Source organism: Hylobates moloch, unplaced genomic scaffold (genome assembly GCF_009828535.3).
Source record: "Hylobates moloch isolate HMO894 unplaced genomic scaffold, HMol_V3 SCAFFOLD_14, whole genome shotgun sequence".
In the NCBI taxonomy this organism is placed as follows: Eukaryota; Metazoa; Chordata; class Mammalia; order Primates; family Hylobatidae; genus Hylobates; species Hylobates moloch.
The window spans coordinates 70,556,107-70,578,506 of NW_026652289.1; the positions used below are offsets into that span (position 1 = coordinate 70,556,107).

At 43.4% G+C, this 22,400-nt stretch overlaps 1 protein-coding gene and 1 non-coding gene across 2 annotated transcripts; both read left to right on the plus strand.

The window, feature by feature from the left end:
- Nucleotides 1-293: 293 nt before the first annotated feature.
- CATSPER2 (cation channel sperm associated 2) lies at nucleotides 294-18,925 on the plus strand. The gene is given in 14 exon segments (XM_058427699.1): nucleotides 294-544; nucleotides 998-1,088; nucleotides 1,090-1,166; nucleotides 1,342-1,358; nucleotides 1,360-1,411; nucleotides 8,132-8,304; nucleotides 9,123-9,278; nucleotides 9,883-10,007; nucleotides 12,685-12,863; nucleotides 13,074-13,173; nucleotides 13,491-13,547; nucleotides 15,966-16,177; nucleotides 16,527-16,691; nucleotides 18,148-18,925. Coding segments are annotated over 14 exon segments (1,614 nt in total). The 5' UTR covers nucleotides 294-366; the 3' UTR covers nucleotides 18,180-18,925.
- On the plus strand, nucleotides 11,148-11,254 carry LOC116482854 (U6 spliceosomal RNA). The gene has a single exon (XR_004252102.1). It is a non-coding gene; the product is annotated as a U6 spliceosomal RNA (small nuclear RNA).
- Nucleotides 18,926-22,400: the final 3,475 nt, after the last annotated feature.

Sequence of the window (22,400 nt, forward strand, 5' to 3'; positions counted from 1 at the left end):
GAGACGGGGTTTCACCGTGTTAGCCAGGATGCTCTCGATCTCCTGACCTCGTGATCCGCCTGCCTCGGCCTCCCAAAGTGCTGGAAATACAGGCGTGAGCCACCGCGCCCGGACTTTTTTTTTTTTTTAATGAGCTCTTAATTAGTAATGCCGTCACAAAGTGAAGATGCCTGGCCGTTTGGTCGACTGCGCAGTGTCTTTACCACTCAGCCCCTTTTGTTTCAAAAAACCCTGAGTCTTAGTACAATGTTTGTTCTTCCCAACTGCTCCTAGTTCCTAAATGTGGGTTAAGGAATCTTAAGGGCAAAGAGGGTGGGGAGGAGGGGACAGAAAACCTGTAATCCTTGGTGCAGCTCCAAGAATGAAATGACACTTGATGCTTACATTTTCTTAGCAGACATGGCCGCTTACCACCAAGAAGGACAGATGCAGCTGCCCCGAGCTGATGCCATTCGTTCACGTCTCATCGATACTTTCTCTCTCATCGAGCATTTGCAAAGCTTGAGCCAAGCTGTGCCGCGGCACACTATCAGGGAGTTACTTGGTCAGCAGCCTATTTCTTCACTAATTTAAATTTAAGACTGTTATCCACATCCTCTACATTTAAGGGTGGAAAATTCTGGGGAGGTCGGTTTAGTTGCTGGTTTACCAAACTTGATAAATCAAGGGCTTGTAAGTAAAACTGAGGAGATAGAATCCACGTCTTTCCCTTTTAGGCCTAGGATAGCCACTAGCCATGGATGATTGGGAACAGTTTCTGTCAAAGACTCTTAAAACTTTAAGAGTGAACCTGCTGCTTTTGTGGGCGTGGACAGTGTTGGTTATAAGCAATACATTTGTTCTCACTCCAAACAGAATTCTTAGTTGCTGTGAGAAGAGAAGGACCAGCAGTAAGGCATTAGGGGGACTGATTATCTGACCAATATCGCTGTCCCCAACCCTACCTGCTCTATTTTCTTTGTATTTATCCACTATCCCTTTTTAATTTTTGTTGTAGATCCTTCCCGCCAGAAGAAACTTATGTTGGGAGATCAACACCAGCTAGTGCATTTCTCTATAAAGCCTCAATGTATAGGACGGATTTCACATGAGGCTGTTGAGCAGGCTTCATGTGTGCTGCAGTCAGAGGCCACCTTTTTCTTTGTGGGCCGGATGGGTCCTTGAGTGTATCCTTTCATGTCACTCATTTTTATCCTGGCTGTTGATCATCTGACTAATGACTTATTTTTTGCTCCCCAAACTCCATTGTATCATTCTCACTGCTTATGTTATTGCTCTTATTATTTCAGCTGCATAAATCAGAAAGAACTCCACTCTGTACGTTTCCTTAAGAGATAACAGGTCCTCTCTTCAAAAACTTACATCATCTTCCTGATCTTTTTGAATGCGATCGTACTGATGGTTGAAATACGTGAGAACTGACATTGTATGAAAGAGGAAGTGAGGCCAGGCGCGGCGGCTCACACGTGTAATCCTAGCACTTTGGGAGGCCAGGGCGGGCGGATTGCCGGAGCTCAGGAGTTCAAGACCAGCCTGGGCAACATGATGAAACCCTGTCTCCACTAAGAAATACAAAAAATTAGCTGGGCGTGGTGGCATGGCCTGTAGTCCCAGCTACTCGGGAGGCTGAGGCAGGAGAATTGCCTGAACCCGGGAGGCGTAGGTTTCAGTGAGCTGAGATTGTGCCACTGCATTTCAGCCTGGGCGACGGAGTACAACTCTGTCTCAAAAAAAAAAGAAAAAGAAAAAAAGAGGAAGTGGGTAGGAGTAATTTTTTTTTCTAAATTGATCATTTTACATTTTTGAATGTCATTTGAATTGTGACATTTATATTAAGGACAATTATATTAAGCCTTCTGGAGTAGGTTTTATGCAACTGCTAAAATCTAGAAATACTGGCTGGGCACGATAGCTCACGCCTGTAATCTCAGCACTTTGGGAGGCCGAGGTGGTTGGATCACTTGAGGTCAGGAGTTCAAGACCAGCCTAACCAACATGGCGAAACCGCATCTCTACTAAAAATACAAAAAATTAGCTGGGCGTGGTGGCGGGCGCCTATAATCCCAGCTACTCAGGAGGCTGTGGCTGAAGAACGCTTGATTCTGGGAGGCGGAGGTTGCAGTGAGCTGAAATCATGCCACTGCACCCCATCTCAAAAAAAGAAAATTAATATTTGGAGGGTTCTCAAGAGTATACTAGACATAGAGCATCTAGACACATAAAACTGGGTGTAATATGTAGCAATGTAACAAATCCACAAGGAATTGAACTTGGGAAGACCAGTTTTATTTCTCTTGTCAGTTTAGCCTGACAATTGTTTGAATTAACCTTTTCTGTTAAAGATATTGGTGCCTATCGGTGAACGATCTAACATTACATTTTTTTTTTTTTTTGAGACGGAGTTTCACTCTGTTGCCCAGGCTGGAGTGCAGTGGCACGATCTCGGCTTACCACAAGCTCAGCCTCCCAGGTTCACGCCATTCTCCTGCCTCAGCCTCCGGAGTAGCTGGGACTGCAGGCGCCCCCACCATGCCCAGCTACTTTTTTGTATTTTTAGTAGAGACGGGGTTTCACCGCGTTAGCCAGGATGGTCTCAATCTCCTGACCTCGTGATCTACCCGCCTCGGCCTCCCAGAGTTCTGGGGTTACAGGGGTGAGCCACTGCGCCCAGCCTAACATTTACATTTTTACAAGTATATTTAGAAATATTATTCAAGTACAAATAAGAAAGCTCACGAAGTATGGAAAGGTAGGTACAACTAAGATATTAGCTGAGCCAAAAAAATTACTTAAAAGGAAATGATTCTTAAACCAATAATAAATTATATGAAACATATTCAAAACATAAGGATGTCTGCAAAATCAGTGAGCTCATTTGTTGATAATCTCAAACTGCTCAGAAATGATGAAAGGACAGTAGAACTACTCATTTGTTTCATTCTCACTGTTGTGGGGAAGTCTCCCACTTTATTTTTTAGAGACAGAGTCTCACTTTGTTGCTTAGGTTGGAGTGCAGTGGTGTGATCATGGCTCGTTGCAGCCTCGACCTCCAGGGCTCAATTGATCCTCCCACCTCAGCCTCCTGAGTAGCTTCGACTACAGGTGCATGCCACTACACCAAGCTAATTATGTTGTTGTTGTTTTTTTTTTATAGAGACAGGGTCTCACTATGTTGTCCAGGCTGATCTTGAACTCCTGGGCTTAAAAGATCCTCCTGCCTCAGCCTCCCAAAGTGCTGGGATTACAGGCACGAGTTACCACGTCCAGCCTAGGAGGAATTTTTAAGAGAAGCGCATAGTTATAAAGCTCTTAGCTGTTTATGTCACACAGATATTTTCCTCAACAGAAATGTCCAGTGCCTGTAGCCAGTTCAGGACTCTGCCTCCAGCTCCAAGTCCCCTACAAGCTTATCTCTGGGGCCCACGCATGGTGGCTCATGCCTGTAATCCCAGCACTTTGGGAGGCTGAGGCAGGAGGATCGCTTGAGCTCAGGAGTTTGAGACCAGCCTGGCCAACGTGGAGAAACCTCATCTCTACAAAAATAGAAAAATTAGCTAGGCGTGGTGGCACCTGCCTGTAGTCCCAGCTACTCAGCATGCTGAGGTGGGAGGATCACTTGAGCCTGGGAGGTGGAGGTTGCAGTGAGCCATCGTGCAACTGAACTCCAGCCTAGGTGACAAAGTGAGACCCTGTCTCAAAAAAATAGTCCTTTAGTGCAGTCAGGTCAAAGATATTTAAATATACAACAATAATTGATGTCACTGACCCACTACAGTATACTATATACTTTGAGGTGTTTTATTTCCTCCTCGTAATAGTGAAGATTTTGAACTAAGTTACTTATAATTCCCTTTTATTGTATGATTGTTGCTATGTATCTGCCTTGCATGGCTAGGATTATAGTCTTAAGCCTTGGAATGAAGTAAATAACAGTAACTATACAGGATTTCCTAGATCAGTGGTCCCCAGCCTTTTTGGCATCAGGGTCTGGTTTCTTGGAAGACAGTTTTTCCATGGATGGGGTAGGAAGGAGGTTTCAGGATGAAGGTGTTCCACCTCAGATCATCAGGCATTAGATTCTCCTAAGGATCACGCACATGCAGTTCACAATAGGGCTCGCCCTCCTATGAGAATGTAATGCCGCAGCTGATCTGACAGGAGGTGGAGCTTAGGCGGTAATGCTCACTCACCCAGCACTCACTTCCTGCTGCATGGCCGGGTTCCTAACACACCATGGACTGGTACCAGTCCGTAGCCTGGGGCTTGGGAATCCTGCCCTAGATCTAATAGACAAATTAAAGTAGAATAGCACTAACTATTCTATTTGGTAAAGCAGTTAACTGAATATGAAACCTGATCACTGTGCCAGAGAGTAAGTAGATAGCCAGACTAGAAATTACCTGGCAAGCTCATGGAAATTTTATCTTATTAAGCTTATTCTTGTGGTAGAAAGGGAGGATGGATTTTACAAAGGGAAATTATTTGTGATTAACAGATTTCTTTGAACAGACTAATTAATATGATAAACATTAAGACTTTTTTTAGGCTTAAATTTTTTTTTCCAGATCACAAAGCCATCTAAACTGTTAGGGCTTTAAAAAATCTACTTCCACAACTGGATATTGGTAATTCTGTTTTGCACTTTATTTTTTTTATTTTATTATTTTATTTTTTTTTTTTTGAGACGAGGTCTCGCTCTGTCGCCCAGGCTGGAGTGCAGTGGCGTGATCTCGGCTCACTACAAGCTCCTCCTCCCAGGTTCGTGCCATTCTCCTGCCTCAGCCTCCCAAGTAGCTGGGACTATAGGCCCCTGCCATCACACCCGGCTAACTTTTTGTGTTTTTAGTAGTGATGGGGTTTCACCGTGTTAGCCAGGATGGTCTCGATCTCCTGACCTCGTGATCCGCCTGCCTCGGCCTCCCAAAGTGCTGGCATTACAGGCATGAGCCACCGCGCCTGGCCAGAATTATCACTCTTAATGCTCTTCATGAAATTGTATTTCTGGCTGGGCATGTGGCTCATGCCTGTAATCCCAGCTATTTGGGAGGCCTAGTCCTGCGGATCACTTGAGGTCAGGAGTTCAAGACCAACCTGGCCAACATGGTGAAACCCCGTCTCTACTAAAAATACAAGAATCAGTGGGTATGGTGATGCACACCTATGGTTCCAGTTTCTCAGGAGGTTGAGGCAGGAGAATCGCTTGAACCCGGGAGGCAGAGTTTGTAGTGAGCTGAGATGGCAGCTGGGCAACAGAGTGAGTGAGAATCCATTTCAAAAAAAGAAGAGAGAAAGGAATTATGTTTCAACATCAGTGTTTCTTGTTTCATGATGGATATAACTAGCCAAAACATTACTAAAAATATTAAAACTGTGTAAATGTCAACATCTACATATCAGTTTATTGTTACAGTGTACTTATTCTCCTCGCCTATAGTATTGGACTCCTTGAAACCAATGTGAATTTACCTGGTATTCTGTGAGGCGACCTACTGTTGTTTTTCTAGAATAGGGAGTAGCAATAGGTGACTGTTCATGGTGAACTCTACCCTGTAAAACAGAATTATATATTTGCCTGACTTGCTTGATCAAATGGCTACTGTCTGTCACCCTGAGAAGAATATTGAAGCATAGATATTCACTGCTACTTCACTTCACTGGCTAAGATTCCTGGGTAGACTTCACTGGGTTCCTGGTCTCTATTTCCATTAAGACTCCTTTGCCTTGCTATAGCAGCCTGAAAAATTCCAAGAATTTAAAAAAGTTATTTTTCATCTTCAGAGAGGACACATTACTTGATGTAGAGTGGAGGCAGTCACTTTTGCATATTCTGTGCTGCTGAGACAATTTCTGCTATTTGTTCCTCTGAACTTCCTTGGGTTTGTTTAGCTTCTATAAAATTATTCATTTTTCCAGAGAGTAAAAGTGCTACTGCTTCTGTAATTTGGACTTCCCTACTTAAACTATTTTAAACTACTCAAAACTATATTCTGCTTTACAAGAGCCTTATTTTACTTCATTGCTCTCTTTGGGTTCCTGTTTTGCAAGGGCAAAAACTGAATAAAAATTATAGGATTCTATTTTCCAGCCACAAATGTGGTCCTCAGCTCTTTCTAATTAGATAATCCTATGCTCCTGAGAGCTAGAATTTATTGTTAAGTGAAAAAAGTTTGTATTTTATTGAATCTAAGCTGTCATCAATGGTGAAATTCACTATTTACCACTAAGAAATAAAAATCATGCTCAATTAAACTGGGACACAAAGCTGATTGTAAAATGCATCCTCACTTTGGGAGGCCGAGGCGGACAGATCACGAGGTCCAGAGATGGAGACCATCCTGGCCAACATGGTGAAACCCCGTCTCTATCAAAAATACAAAAATTAGCTGGGCATGGTGGCGCACGTCTGTAGTCCTAGCTACTTGGGAGGCTGAGGCAGGAGAATCGCTTGAACCCAGGAGGCAGAGGTTGCAGTGAGCTGAGATTGCGCCACTGCACTCCAGCTTGGCAACAGAGCAAGACTCCATCTCAAAAAAAAAAAAAAAGCATCTTAATTTCATGGATGTTAAAATGTGAAAAATTGTACATCTTGGAGAAACATGCGTGAAAGAAAAACTTACAGAAGAAGTACAGAGCCTAAATAAGCATAGGAGTGCTGGGTGCAGTGGCTCATGCCTATAACCCCAGCACTTTGGGAGACCAAGGCAGGAAGATCGCTTGAGCCCAGGAGTTTTAGGCCAACGTGGGCAGCATAGGGAGACCCCATCTCTACAAGTAATTTAAAGAAAAAATTAGCTGGGCATGGTGACGTGTGCCTGTGGTCCCAGTTACCCAGAGGCTCTTGAGCCCGGAAGATCCAGGCTTCCGTGAACCATGGTTATGCCACTGCACTCCTCCAGCCTTGGTGACAGAGTGAGACTCTGTCTCAAAACAAGCATAGGAATAAGTATAGCGTAACTCCATTGGTTTTTAGAAGGGGCTAACCTCTGTAAAATTCCAGGTATGATTGAAGTATGGTTCTGTTCTTTTTGTCTGGATCCAGTTCAGCATCAGGATGACTTTAAAGCCAGAGCACCACAATGTTGATTTCTATTTAGCTCTTAAGCCTATTATAATCTGAGTGTTTTTGTTTCCAGAGTGTGGCATACATCCATTCATTGTATAAAAGAGTTGAAGAAGGTTGAAAGAGAAAGGCAATGAATTAAGGAATAGCAATTAGTAAATAATAGGTTTCGTCTGGGCGCGGTGGCTCACGCCTGTAATCCCAGCACTTTGGGAGGCTGAGGCGGGCGGATCACCTGAGGTCAGGAGTTCGAGACCAGCCTCAACATGGAGAAACCCCATCTCTACTAAAAATACAAAATTAGCCGGGTGTGGTGGTGCATGCCTGTAATCCCAGCTACTCGGGAGGCCGAGGCAGGATAATTGCTTGAACCCAGGAGGCGGAGGTTGCGGTGAGACGAGATGGCACCATTGCACTCCAGCCTGGGCAACAAGAGCGAAACTCCATCTCAAAAACAAAAACAAAAACAAAAACAAAACAAAACAAAAGTAAATAATCGGTTTCTAGAGAGGAAGTACGCATTCAATTTGCTTTGCAGAGCAAAACCAATTTTAGGCAGGGAAGAAAGGAAAAGTTTTAAAAGAAAGCTAGCAGAACCAAGTGATTTGTTGTTATAATTCGATAGACCCTAATGATTCTGGCTTGTTTCTACATTCCTTATAAAGTACTTCAGATATCATGGCCCTGTATTTTCATTCTGTTCTCAAGACCCATTGCTTTCTTGTGAACTTTGGGACTGAGATAACAGTACAGTAGATGGGGGTGGGGGGTTGGAGGTAGGGGTAATTAAAGAGAGTAGTCTCTTAGTAGCTGTCTGACCCCCAGAGTGGATCGGAAGTGACTTGTAGGTGGGCAGACATAACTATATCAACAGATTGGTTGTGGCTATGTTTTATGGTCAATTCTGTCCTTCCCTGTATTTCACAGGTTGAAGCAACAGTGTTAAGAAGAGAAACTCAAAGAAAAATGGAACTGTAGTGGGCAAAACTGTGGTTCATAAGTGTGATCATTCTCCATCATTCGGTTTCCAGCTTCCTTAACTTTTATTCCTCCTTTGCTCTATCCTCACAGAATTGCTGGAATCCACAAATACCAAACTATGGCCATTGAAGCTGACCTTGGAGGTGGCAGCTTGGTTTATCTTGCTTATTTTCATCCTGGAGATCCTTCTTAAGTGGCTATCCAACTTTTCCGTTTTCTGGAAGAGTGCCTGGAATGTCTTTGACTTTGTTGTTACCATGTTGGTAAGGATAGAGATCCTGAGGGTTTGTTTAGTGGGATGAAGAATGTGCCTAGGTGAATCGAAAGAACAAGAAAAGTTAACATGATAATAGGAAGAAACAAACATTTTTTTTTTGAGACGGAGTCTCGCTCTGTTGTCCAGGCTGGAGTGCAGTGGCGCAATCTCGGCTCACTGCAAGCTCCGCCTCCAGGTTCACACCATTCTCCTGCCTCAGCCTCTCCGAGTAGCTGGGACTACAGGCGCCGGCCACCACGCCCAGCTAATTTTTTGTATTTTTTAGTAGAGACGGGGTTTCACCGTGGTCTCGATCTCCTGACCTCATGATCCGCCCGCCTCGGCCTCCCAAAGTGCTGGGATTACAAGCATGAGCCACCGCACCCGGCCTAACAAAAATTTACTTAACTTCTTTCTTTTGATTTTTTTTCCTAAAACGAAACATCAATCATTGCAGGAGTTGTTGGTATTAGGAGCAAAGTAGACTAACTACAACATCAGTGCCAACAAGAGCATCTGCCGGTTACTGAGCGCTTACTAAGTGCTAAGCACTATTTTAAGTGTTTTCCTTACATTATCTCATTTATGCTCCACAACAACCCAATTAAATAACCATGAATTTTATCCCCCTTTTTATGTCTGAACTAGTTGAAGTATAGTGTTTAAGCAACTTAATATAGAAAGGCTGAATTGTAAGCAATTCTCAGAGAATGCTATTCAAGGGATAATGCCCAGGGAACAATGAAGAGGATGAGATGAAGAAGGTGTAACTTTGTCTGGGTGCCTTGGGGTGTATTTTACTGATAATCTGTGTGTTTTCCACAGTCCCTGCTTCCCGAGGTTGTGGTATTGGTAGGGGTAACAGGCCAATCGGTGTGGCTTCAGCTTCTGAGGATCTGCCGGGTGCTGAGGTCTCTCAAACTCCTTGCACAATTCCGTCAAATTCGAGTTATTATTTTGGTCCTGGTCAGGGCCCTCAAGGTGATTTGACTGTTGCAAGCTAAAGCAGGGCGCAAGGTAGATAAATATGAGGGCTTAACATAGAATATGAAACAAATTGGCCGGGTGCTGTGGCTCACGCCTGTAATCCCAGCAGTTTGGGAGGCCGAGGGGGGAACAGGTCACGAGGTCAGGAGTTCGAGACCAGCCTGACCAACATGGTGAAACCCTGTCTCTATTAAAAATTAAAAAAAAAAAAAAAAAAGCCAAGCTTGGTGGTGTGTGCATGTAATCCCAGCTACTCAGGCGGTTGAGGCAGAAGAATCACTTGAACCCGGGAGGCAGAAGTTGCAGTGAGCCGAGACCGCGCCACTGCACTGCAGCCTAGGCGACAAAGTGAAACTCCATCTAAAAAAAAACTAAACAACATGAAACAAATCTGGGTGGGTCAAAGAAGGCAATGAAATGTCCTGTGAAATGTTATTGGATGAGAAGTGGCTAGGGACTGGTGCCATGGTTCAGAGATGACTGGGTTCAGCAGTGCAAGAGAGGGTTTGGTGGGAGATTGCCAGGTGGGCTTGACTGGGCTGTTGATAGAGATCAGCCTAGTTTGGCCCACGTCTGACATGAGAGTTATGGCCTCTAGAGCATGACCTTCCTCTTGATGTTGCTGCTCATCTTCTTCTACATTTTTGCTGTGACTGGTGTCTACGTCTTCTCAGAGTACACCCGTTCCCCTCGTCAGGACCTGGAGTACCATGTGTTCTTTTCGTAAGCAGAGCTGGGGACAGCTGGGTGAGGGGAGAAAATCTGGCTAAGAGACCAGGAAGCTTGTCCAAAGTATAGTAATATAAAAAGTACAGTCTATTCCAAGAAACTGAAATAGAACACAATAGGGAGAGGGAAAGAGAAAGCAAAAGAATAGTGAATGGTATTAGCTCTGATCTTGAGGGTAGGGCAGCTAGTTCCATGTTTATTCTGGGTTTTGCAAATTCAGACCACACTGTCATCAGCCATCTTTAAATAGCAGTACACTCCAGTGGTTAAGCTTGGTTTCTGTGACTCAGTTACCTCTTTTGAAAAATGGGGTGGGGCACAGTGGCTCACCCCTGAAATCCAAGCACTTTGGGAGGCCAAGGCGGGTGGATCAATAGGTCAAGAGATTGAGACCATCCTAGCCAACATGGTGAAACCCAGTCTTTACCAAAAATACAAAAATTAGCCAGATGTGGTGGCTGGCGCCTGTAGTCCCAGCTACTCGGGAGGCTGAGGCAGGACAATTGTTTGAATCTGGGAGGCAGATATTGCAGTGAGCCGAGATAGTGCCACTGCTCTCCAGCCTGGCAAGAGAGCAAGACTCCATCTCAAAAAAAAAGAAAGAAAAAGAAAAATGGGAATAGGTTGGGCATGGTGGCCCACGCCTGTAATCCCAGCAGTTTCAGAAGCCAAGACAGGTGGATCACCTGAGGTCAGGAGTTCGAGACCAGCCTGGCCAACATGGTGAAACCCTGTCTTTACTAAAAATACAAAAATTAGCTGGGCATGGTGGTGGGCGCCTGTAATCCCAGCTACTCCAGAGGCTGAGACAGGAGAATCACTTGACTTCGGAGGCAGAGATTGCAGTGAGCTGAGATTGAGCCACTGCACTCTAGCCTGGGCAACAAAGAGTGAAACTCCATCTCCATCTCAAAAAAAAAAAAAAAAAAAAAGGAATAATAGCAGTGCTACTTCATAAGATTGTGGGGTTAAATGTGGTAATGCATTTAAGCACTTAGCACAGTATGTAACACATTATAAGTGATCAGTGAATGTTACTGTGATTCTCAAATATGATCACTGGTTTTATCCCAATCTCTACATATTACACATGCACACGCCTATTCCTGATCTCTGTCTAGAAAACCCTAATCAGTGCTCCCTTTGGCAGCACATGTACTAAAATTGGAAGGATATAGAGAAGATTAGCATGGCCCTTGTGCAAGGATGAAACACAAATTTATGAAGTGTTACATTTTTTTAAAATATTAAACCACTAATCAGTGTTTTCTAGAAGAAAATCAACTTGAATTTCGAGTAGATAATCCTGTTTATGAATTAGAATTCAATCTTGTCAGCACCTCTCAGGACTCTGTTAAACTCTTAACAGATAGTTTTGTAAGAGTATTGAGTTAGGAAAGTCCCAGATTTTATCCTATGCAAGCTCTGATGTTTTCAATAAATTGTATATGGGGGACTAAAAAGAAAGGTAGGAAAATTTAGATACCTTCCCGGAAACTTTTTACTTTTTTAGTAATTTTTAAATATTAACTTTATAATTTGTATATATTCATTATTTAGGATCACATATGTTTATGTAACATACCCATTTACTTGCATATCATTTCATACCAGCAAACTAATAGGAATAATTTTGTGAATGATCTTCTATTTTGCTACATTTGCTAATTTTGCTAAATTTTGCTAAATTATGAGCGATCTTCTATTAAGTGGAGTCCATAGAGCAGTAGAGAATAAAATTAGAAAAAACGGCCAGGCATGGTGGCTCACACCTGTAATCCTAGCACTTTAGGAGGCTGAGGCAGGCAGATCACTTGAGGTCAGGAGTTCAAGACCAGCCTGGCCAACGTGGTGAAACCCTGTCTCTACTAAAAATATGAAAATTAGCTGGGCATGGTGGCACATGCCTGTAATCCCAACTACTTGGGAGGCTGAGGCGAGAGAATTGCTTGAGCCTGGAAGGCAGAGGTTGAAGTGAGCTGAGATCATGCAACTCCAGCCTGGATGATAGAGTGAGACTCTGTCTCAAAAAAAAAAAAAAAAAAAAAAAATTAGAAAAACTATCTAGTTGGTGATTCATTCATCTTTTAAAAATTCAGTCAATACCTATTTATTGAGTATTTATTATACCCAAGGACTAATGGAATAGTGAGAGTTAGTCATAGATTATTCATGATAAAGGAGAATTTAGGCTGGGTGCGGTGGCTCACACCTGTAATCCTAGCACTTTGGGAGGCTCAGACTGGCAGATCACCTTAGGTCAGGAGTTCGAGACCAGCCTGGCCAACGTGGCAAAACCCCATCTCTACTAAAAATACACAAATTAGCTGGGCGTGGTGGTGCATGCCTATAATCCCTGCTACTCGGGAGGCTGAGGCAGGAGAATCTCTTGAACCCAGGAGGTGGAGGTTGCAGTGAGCCTAGATCACGCCACTGCACTCCAGCCTGGGCAACAGAGTGAGACTCCATCTAATAAAAACAACAACAACAACAACAACAACAAAACTTCAACCTGAAGAATGATTAGCTAAAAACTGAGTATGGTAGAAAAGGAGCCAAAATCAGAACAAACTACAAAGAAATGCTTTATGTTTCTTTAAAAGTAAGAATGGTACCAATTTTGAAAGGTTTAGGTCTCTGCTTCTGTCTCTTCACATGCCTTTTTCTTTAGGGACCTCCCGAATTCCCTGGTAACAGTGTTCATTCTCTTCACCTTGGATCATTGGTATGCACTGCTTCAGGACGTCTGGAAGGTGCCTGAAGTCAGTCGCATCTTCAGCAGCATCTATTTCATCCTTTGGTTGTTGCTTGGCTCCATTATCTTTCGAAGTATCATAGTAGCCATGCTGGGTAAGCATACAGGAGGTGCAACTAGTTTGGGAAGGGTGGTTGGGAAAAAGTCTGAAAGCTGGGATTGGTGGCTTATGGGTATAAAGAACCTAGTGTAGCAGGAAGGCTTGGGATCTGGATTGGATATTTCACTTGGATTCTCCCCACCCAAGCCCTCTTCCCACGTCTAGTCATCACCATCTTCCAGCTCCTAATGGCCCTTTGTGGCAGTTACTAACTTTCAGAATATCAGGAAAGAGCTGAATGAGGAGATGGCACGTCGGGAGTTTCAGCTCAAAGCTGACATGTTCAAGCGGCAGATCATCCAGAGGTCTGCTTCTCCCTTTTCAACCCCAACTTTCCTTCTCAAGGGTTTCCTGAGCTCATCTCTTGTTTCTACTCCTTAACCCCACTTTTCCCTTTGTGACAGTAGATTTGAGGATAAGAATTCTCTAGCTCTAGAATATTGCCTGATTCTTCATCCACTGTGAGGAGTGCATTTTTTTTTCACCCCTTGACTACAATTTGTTCTCCCCAATTAGTTTTCTTCACTTTCTGATATGAACTCTTTTTTTCTTACTACACTTTTGCTTGAATATAACTGTCTTTGCTCTTTTTTATTTTTTATTTTTATTTGTTGCTCTGCAGGAGAAAATACATGTCACGTGAAGCACTGAGGTCAAGCTATAGCAAAATAGAGGACAGGTTAGGAGTATGTATGTGAACTGGGATAGAAACACGTGAAGGAGGAGAGGGTGGAAAACTAAAGATGAAGATTGGCTTTGAGAGAGAATTCATTCATTTAATAACTGCATATTGTAGTAGGTTGACTAGTGGCACCCGAAATAATATGTTCATGTCCTTACTCCCTGGAACCTGTGAATGTGACCTTATTTGGAAAAAAAAGATCCTAAGTTAAGGATCTTGAGATGAGATCATCCTAGATTATCCAGGTAGGTCCTAAATCCAATGGCAAGTGTACTTATAAGAGATGAAAGAGGAGAAGACACAGAGAATAGGAGAAGGCGATGTGAAGATGGAGATAGAGGTTGGGGCTAATGCCACCACAAGCCAAGGGAAGCTGAAGAATGCCAGGCAGCTGCCAGAAGTAGAAGAGGCAAGGAACTTCTCTAAAGCCTCCAGAGGGAGTATGGCCCTGCCAACACCTTCATTTCAGACTCTGGCCTCTAGAATTGTGAGGGAATATATTTCTGTCATTTTAAGCTACCAAGTTTATAGTAATTTGTTATGGCAGCCACAGGACACTAATACAAATACCTTCAATGAAACAGATATGATTCTAGACCCCAAGTGTTTAGCAGTGGACAAAAAAAGCAGAAGCAGAAGTAAACTCATTCACTCATTAACAAATAATTACTGGCTAGATGTGGTGGCTTATACTTGTAATCCCAACACTTTGAGAGGCCAAGGCAAGAGGATTGCTTGAAGTTCAAGCCAGAAGTTCAAGGCTGCATTGAGACATGATTGCACCACTGTACTCCAGCCTGGGCAACAAACAAGATCCCACCTCAAAAATTTAGCAGGGTAGGCATGGTGACTCATGCCTGTAATACCAGCATTTTGGAAAACTGAGGTAGGCAGATGACTTGAGCTCAGGAGGTCAAGACTAAACTAGGCAATGTGGCAAAATCCTGTCTCTACAACAAAAAATTAGCTGTATGTGGTGGTGTGTTCCTGTGGTCCCAGCTACTTAGGAGGCTGACGTGGGAGGATTGCTTGAGCTGGGAGGTTGAGGCTGTGGTGAGCCGTGACTGTGCCACTGCTCTACAGCCTGGGTGACAGAGCAAGATCCTGTCTCAAAAAAGCAAACAAAAAACAATAAAGAACAAATAATTATTGAATACTTAGTAGGTGCTTGGGATGTATCAGTGAACAAAACAGACAATAATGCCTGCTTCATGGAGCTTACATATTAGTAGTGGTAAAGAGATAATAAGCAGTGACCATATTAAGTAAATTAATCTGCTAAAATATGATAAGCATTATGGGAAAATTAAAAGTAGAACAGGTTAAGGGAGATTGGGAGTAGAAGGTGGGATTGCAGATGGGTTGTAGTTTTTTTTTTTTTTTTTGAGACAGAGTCTCGCTCTGTCACCAGGCTGGAGTGCAGTGGCACGATATCGGCTCACTGCAACCTCGACCTCCTGGGTTCAAGCGATTCTCCTGCCTCAGCCTCCCAAGTAGCTGGGACTACAGGTGCCCACCACCATGCCGGGCTAATTTATTTATTTTTTTTGTATTTTAGTAGAGATGAGGTTTCACCATGTTGCTCAGGCTGGTCTCAAACTCCTGAGCTCAGGCACTCCACCCACCTCAGCCTCCCAAAGTGTTAGGATTACAGGCGTGAGCCATCGTGCCCAGCCACAGATGGGTTGTAGTTTTAAACAGGGTAGTCACAGTGACCTCATTGAAAAGGTAATGTGAGCAAAGACTTGAAGGAGGTAAGGGGATTACCATGTGGATATCTGTAAGAAGAGTGTTAATAGGCAGATGAAACAGCTAGTGCAAAGGTCCTAAGCTGGAAGCATGCTTGGTGTGTTTGAGAAACAGCAAAGAGGCCATTGTGACTGGAGTAGAGTGAGCAGGGGGAAGAGTGCTGGGAAATGAAGTCAGAGAGATAATGGTGACCTGATCCTGTAGGGTTATGGGTGCCATTGTAGGGAGTTTGAAATGGCAAGCAGAACAGAGGAGTGACATGAAGTGACTTACGTTTAAGAAGGATTACGCTGGCTGCTGTGTTGATAGAAGAACAAGGGAAGGAGCAGAGAGATCAGTTGGGAGGCTATGCTGCTGCCCAGGCAAGAAATGATGACAGCTTAGGCCAGAGTGGTGGCAGTGAGTTAGTGAGAAAAGAGATATTTCGAAGGTAGAGTCAGCAGGATTTGTTGTTGGACTGGATATGGGAGGGAAGAGAAGAGTTAAGGATGACACATGAATGATTGAGGTTGGAAGTGTCTGAGTTTAGAGTTTGGGAGTAGTTTGGCCCTCATTGTCTTATGCCCCAGCTTTAGGGGGTGGCCAGGGGCAGAACCAGAATAATGAGTGGACTAGTCATATCTCGTAAATGTTTGTGAAGCCATAAATTTCTCCTTTCTGTTCAAGAGGAGCTAGTCAACAAAGGGAAAGTTTGGACTTATCAGAAGTGTCTGAAGTAGAGTCTAATTATGGTGCCACTGAAGAGGATTTAATAACATCTGCATCAAAAACAGAAGAGACCTTGTCAAAAAAGAGAGAGTACCAGTCTTCCTCCTGTGTCTCCTCCACATCCTCTTCCTATTCTTCCTCTTCTGAATCCAGATTTTCTGAATCTATTGGTGAGCCGAAGAACTATAATAATGAGTTTTTTCCATTTGAATTCAGACTCCTCTATAAGACATCTTAGTCTTAACAGGAGCTCTCCCACTATATCTCCTTTCCAATTTTCTGGTCTTAATTACTTTCTTTTTGCTTCTTAATTTCCCCTGTACTTCGTCACTTCGGGTAAGTGTGGCCGTGGCCCTCTTTGCTCATTGTAAAAAGTGGTTTCTTGCTGATGCACCCTTTCCCTCCTTGCTTCCTGTTACCTCTTTCCACCCCACCTTTCCACCCACACCGTAGGATTTACCAGCTCTTACCAACTTTTACAAATCTAGACATGCTTTTCTGAAGCCTTCCTCCCTGTAGGTCGTTTGGACTGGGAGACTCTTGTGCACGAAAATCTGCCCGGGCTAATGGAAATGGATCAGGATGACCGTGTTTGGCCCAGAGACTCACTCTTCCGATATTTTGAGTTGCTAGAAAAGCTTCAGTACAACCTAGAGGAGCGTAAGAAGTTACAAGAGTTTGCAGGTATGGAGTTAGGGCAGTCATGGGGACCATGGGAATATATATATAGCGTTTATAGCTGTGGAGAAAGAGGAGGGTGTCCACTATTCTGGCATCTCAGCTTCTCAATTTCTGCCTACAACTAAAATACGCAAATTCTTGGTTTGGTATGTCACATTCTGGGAATGTGTCCCACTTTTCCCTAACTGAGAGAGAACCTACAAACTCTGCTTCTGTGGCAGGGGACCCCCAAATCCTATGAGGTAAGAGAGCTTATTTCCCAAGAAGAGAAAGTCTAATCCCAGTTGTTGGGAATTAGGACAAGGTAGGCTCTTGCTTGATTTGAGCAGCCCACCAGTTTCTGCATGTTTGTTCTCTCTGAAGATTGCATTTCAGACTTGAGCAGCAGGGCCTAAGCCTCAAGCTGGAGAGCTATGGGGGGTCAGACAATGAGCAGGAGGCCCACAACTGCTTACTGTCCTAACTCCCTAAAGAGGTTTATGAATTCTAAACTTCTGTTTGTATCTGCCCCTTCTAGTGTCAGCCTCTATAAAGATAAATATGTGATTTAAATGGTAGAGTTTGATGTAAACTGACATCTATTCAAAGTTATTTTTCCTAAATTTCATTACTTCATGACTAATTTGGATTAATATAATTTCCCTCTAAAAGGAAAAAAAACGGCCGGGCACGGTGGCTCACGCCTGTAATCCCAGCACTTTGGGAGGCCGAGGCGGGCGGATCATGAGGTCAGGAGATCAGGATCATCCTGGCCAACATGGTGAGACCCCGTCTCTACTAAAATACAAAAAAATCAGCCAGGCGTAGTGGTGCATGCTATGTAGTCCCAGCTACTCGGGAGGCTGAGGCATGAGAATTGCTTGAACCTGGAAGGCAGAGGTTGCAGTGAGCAGAAATCATGCCACTGAACTCCAGCCTGGCAACAGGACGAGACTCCGTCTCAAAACAAAGCAAAAACAGAAGAGTTAGGGGCGGATTTTTATAATTTAATATGTGTTATCTGGGGTTTCCCCCTCATGCCTAGTTGAAATCAACTCAGTGTGAAAATAAGAAATTAGAGAGGAAGACTGTGTGTTTGTGTGTGGTGGGCACAGGTGGGAAACGAGGAATTTATAACATTGGAACATGGAATTTAGGGCAAGATGTGAAAGACAGGCTTTGCTTACTTCACAATGTTGCCTAAATTTAATCGTGTTCCTTCTAGTCATTCTTAGTCCTGCCTTCCCACTTATTCTCTAAGGAGGACAGGGTGAAAAGGAGTAAAATGCAGCAAGGTAGTTTATTTAATCCTGATAAAACTTGTCTATGACGAAGAGTACACAGAATCATATGGCTTAATTTAAAGATTAGTAAAGACTTGTGAGGGAACCTAGAACCCAGGAAAGCAAGGTCTTCACCAAACATTTATGTATGTAGAATATTCTTAGCTCTCCAGCCTCACAATCTGTTTCCTTTGCAGTGCAGGCACTGATGAACTTGGAAGACAAGTAAAGCAATGGATGGCTTCAATATCCTTGGGCCCAGCAAAAGATAATGAAGGGAATTGTTGGAAATAGAGAATTGAAAATATAAATGTCTGTTCAGATAGAACAATGTCTGTTCATTAAAATTAAAATGTATAAGTGTCTAGGCCAGGCACGGTGAAACCCCGTCTCTACTAAAAATACAAAAAAAATTAGCTGGATGTGGTGGCAGATGCCTGTAATCCTAGCTACTCGGGAGCCTGAGGCAGGAGAATCACTTGAACCTGGGAGGCAGAGGTTGCAGTGAGCCAAGATCGCGCCACTGCACTCCAGCCTGGGCAACAGAGTGAGACTCTGTCTCAAAAAAAAATATATATATATATATCTATAAGTGTCTAATAGATACTCCTAGTAGCCGCTCAGTAGTCTGCCTCTGAGATAAGGGATATTGAAAGGCATAAGGTCAAGCAAAAGAGTTAGTTCAAGCTGAGTGTGGTGATGTGTGCCTCTAGTCCCAGCTATGAGCTGAGGCAGGATTGTTTGAGGCAGGGAGTTCGAGGCTGCAGCAAGCTAGGATCATATCACTGCATTTCAGCCTGGGCAACATAGCAAGACCCTATCTCTAAAAAAGAACGAAACAAGGAGGCTGAGGCAGGAGAATGGCATGAACCCGGGAGGCGGAGCTTGCAGTGAGCCGAGATCGCTTCGCTGCACTCCAGCCTGGGCAACAGAGCAAGACTCTAGCTCTAAAAAAAAAAAAAAAAAAAAAAACAAGTTAGCTCAGATGCCAGTGGAGTCTATGCTCCTTAGCTTTCTACCCTTTCCACAGCTCCTGAATCTGACTCATTTCTTGACTTTATCATTATAGCTTCCAGCCTTCCTGCAACCTCTACTGCCTGATTAGAGTCCTAATTTTACCCTCTCCCTCCTTGATGCATAGGTAAAGGCCTCTCTGTGGAGTAAGGAGATCTTCAGAGCTGTTAGTGTAACTAATTGAGAAGTATTGTTTCCATTGCGTGTTCTGCTCATGTTGCTTCTCTTGTGAACCATTAACTTTAATTGGATATTATTTTTACCTGTTTCTGGACCGAAAGTCTCTTTATTTCATTTTGCCTTTGCTCCTGGCAGTGTTCAAATCAGTAAGTGTTGTACAGGTTTTTAGTGTTAGAAGGGATTTCAGAGTCAATCTATCTCCCATCAAAGCAGGAACACCTTTTAGAACATCACTGAAAGGAGGATTATCCAGGTAATGCTTAATGTTTCTAGTTATTTGGGATTTATTATCTAGAAAGGATCCCATTCCATTGTTAAAAGACTTAAGTCTTTAGACATGTTTATTATTAAAAATTATATCACTTATTGAGTGTTTAACATGTATGAGAATATTTATATATTTAGTATATATATACTGTATATAGAGTATGCATATTTCATAAAATAATCATATATGGAAGATAGCTTCACATTTTTAGAGATCAGAAAACTAAGGCCTAAAGAAATTAAGTAAGTTAAGTAGCTTGCCCAAGAGCATATACCAAGTAAGAGGTGGAGTTAAGGTTCTAACTCAGGTTAAAAATTCTGAGTTGAGAAAAAAATCAGTTGAAGCCATTTAAACAATAAAATAGCTTACTGGAGACTGGAAAGTTCAAAGGTAGTATAGCTTCAGAATTGATTTAATGTAAAAATTCACTGTGGTTAGATCTGTGGTTTTGTTTCTCTGGAATTTTCCTATCTGCGCTCTCTTCCACGTGTTCTTGTTATTCTCAGACTGGCTTCACTTGGGTAGCCAGATAATTTTCTGAAGCGCCTAGGCTTGCACACCTATTTACCCATATGCAGGGGAAGAGAGCCAGTGACTCCTTTCTCAGTCAATGAACAAAATTTTTGAGCTTTGGGTCACAATAATGGTTATTCTTGGAGTGAAGATACTGACGGGGAGGAAGCATGAAGCATCTGGAGTGCTATAGATATGTTCCATATCTTGATCTGCATGGTGGTTACACAGGTATATATAGATGTAAAAATTCAACAAACTGTACACTTAAAATTTGGACATTAACTGTATATAAGTCAGCCTCCACTCCTCTAAAGATATCCTGACCACTACTCTGATTGGACCAAGAAGTTAGGTCATATGCTTACGTCTGAACAAATTGTTGAGGTAAGGCGGTGGATGTGATGAAATCACTAATTAATGCTTTCTCCTGAACTGGAGGTAAGGTCAGTAACACCCAAGCTTAAGTAAGGGCTGCTACCCAAATGGGGAAGAGATGAAAGGGGGCAATAAGGTGGTAATTATAAAGTCCTCACCTAAGAGTATGTCTGGCAAAAAGGCCAAGATGGGGGAAAAGGCAAATGAATTGAATGTCCAGAATAAACAAATCTATGAAGACAGAAAGTAGATTAGTGGTTTCTTGAAGGTTGGAGAGGGGGGAGTTGAGACTGACAGATGATAGGTATAGGGTTTATTTGGCAGGTGATGGAAATGTTCTGGAATTAGATAGCCTTGAATAGTTCAACAAAATAATACATTTAAAAACACTGAATTGGGCCAGGTGTGGTGGCTCACGCTTGTAATCCCAGCAGTTTGGGAGGCCGAGGCGGGCGGATCACCTTAGGTGAGGAGTTCGAGACCAGCCTGGCCAACATGGTGAAACCCCCCACCCCCATCTCTACTAAAAATACAAAATTAGCCGGTCGTGGTGGTGGGTGCGTGTAATCCCAGCTACTTGGGAGGCTGAGGCAGGAGAATTGCTTGAACCTGGGAGGTGGAGGTTGCAGTGAGCCGAGAGTGCACAATTGCACTCCAGCCTGGTCAACAAGAGCGAAACTCTGTCTCAAAAAAAAAAAAAAAAAAAAGAGCTGGACTGGAGCATCATCCATTGAACTTGTCAATCGGAATACAATAAACATCATAAAACAGAATAAGGAAGCATTATTTTATAAATCTTACGTATATTATCCACAAAGGAGATGCTCTTGAATAGTTTTGCTCAAAGTGTGGCCTGAAGATGAGCAGAATTGGCTTCATCTGGTCATTTGTTAGAAGTGTAGAATCACTAGCACAAGACTAAAAAATAATTTAAAAAATAAGTATAGAGGCCAGGCGCAGTGGCTCACACCTGTAATCCCAGCACTTTGGGAGGCAGAGGTGGGCAGATCACGAGGTCAGGAGTTCCAGACCAGCCTGACCAACATGGTGAAACCTTGTCTGTACTAAAAATACAAAAATTAGCCGGGCGTGGTGGCACACACCTGTAATCCCAGCTACTCAGGAGGCCGAGGCAGGAGCATTGCTTGAACCCAGGAGGTGGAGGTTGCAGTAAGCTGAGATCGCACCACTGCACTCCAACCAAAAAAAAGGAAAAAGAATCTCAGGCCCTATCCCCCAGGCCTATTGAATCAGGTGATGTAGCTGCACATAAAAGATTCAGAATGGCCGGGTGTGGTGGCTCATGCCTGTAATCCCAGCACTTTGGGAGGCCGAGGCAGGTGAATTATGAGGTCAGGAGTTCAAAACCAGCCTGGCCAACATGGTGAAACCCTGTCTCTAGTAAAACTACAAAAATTAGCTGGGGACGGTGTAAGGCGCCCGTAATCCCAGCTACTCAGGAGGCTGAGGCAGGAAAATCACTTGAACCTGGCTGACAGAGGTTGCAAAAAAAAAAAAAAAAAGATTCATAAGGCACTGCTTCATAGGTATTTGATGAATATTCCCTCCTTCCATTTTTTCCCCCCAACACTACACAGATGTACCCTCTTGACTTTCTTTTTCTTCCCTTTTCTTTTTTTCTTTTTTTCCCTCCCTCCCTCCCTTCCTTCCTACCTTCCTTCCGTCCTTCCTTCCTTCCCTCTCCCTCTCTCTCTCTCCCTCTCTCCCCTGCCCCTTCTCTCTTTCTTTCTTTTTCCCACACGGAGCTGGCTGTGCAGGAGACGGGAGTTTTACTATTATTACTCAAATTAGTCTCTTCTGACGTTTTTGAGACGGAGTATCACTCTGTCGCCCAAGCTGCAGTGCAGTGGCACAGTCTCTGCTCATTGCAACCTCCACCTCTTGGGTTTAAGTGATTCTCGTGCCTCAGCCTCCCAAGTAACTGGGACTACAGTTGCACGCCACCACACCTGGCTAATTTTTGTATTTTTAGTAGAGATGGGTTTTTTGCCATGTTGGCCAGGCTGGTCTTGAACTCCTGGCCTCAGGATTCAAGAAATCCGCCCCTCCTTTGCCTCCCGAAGTGCTGTGATTACA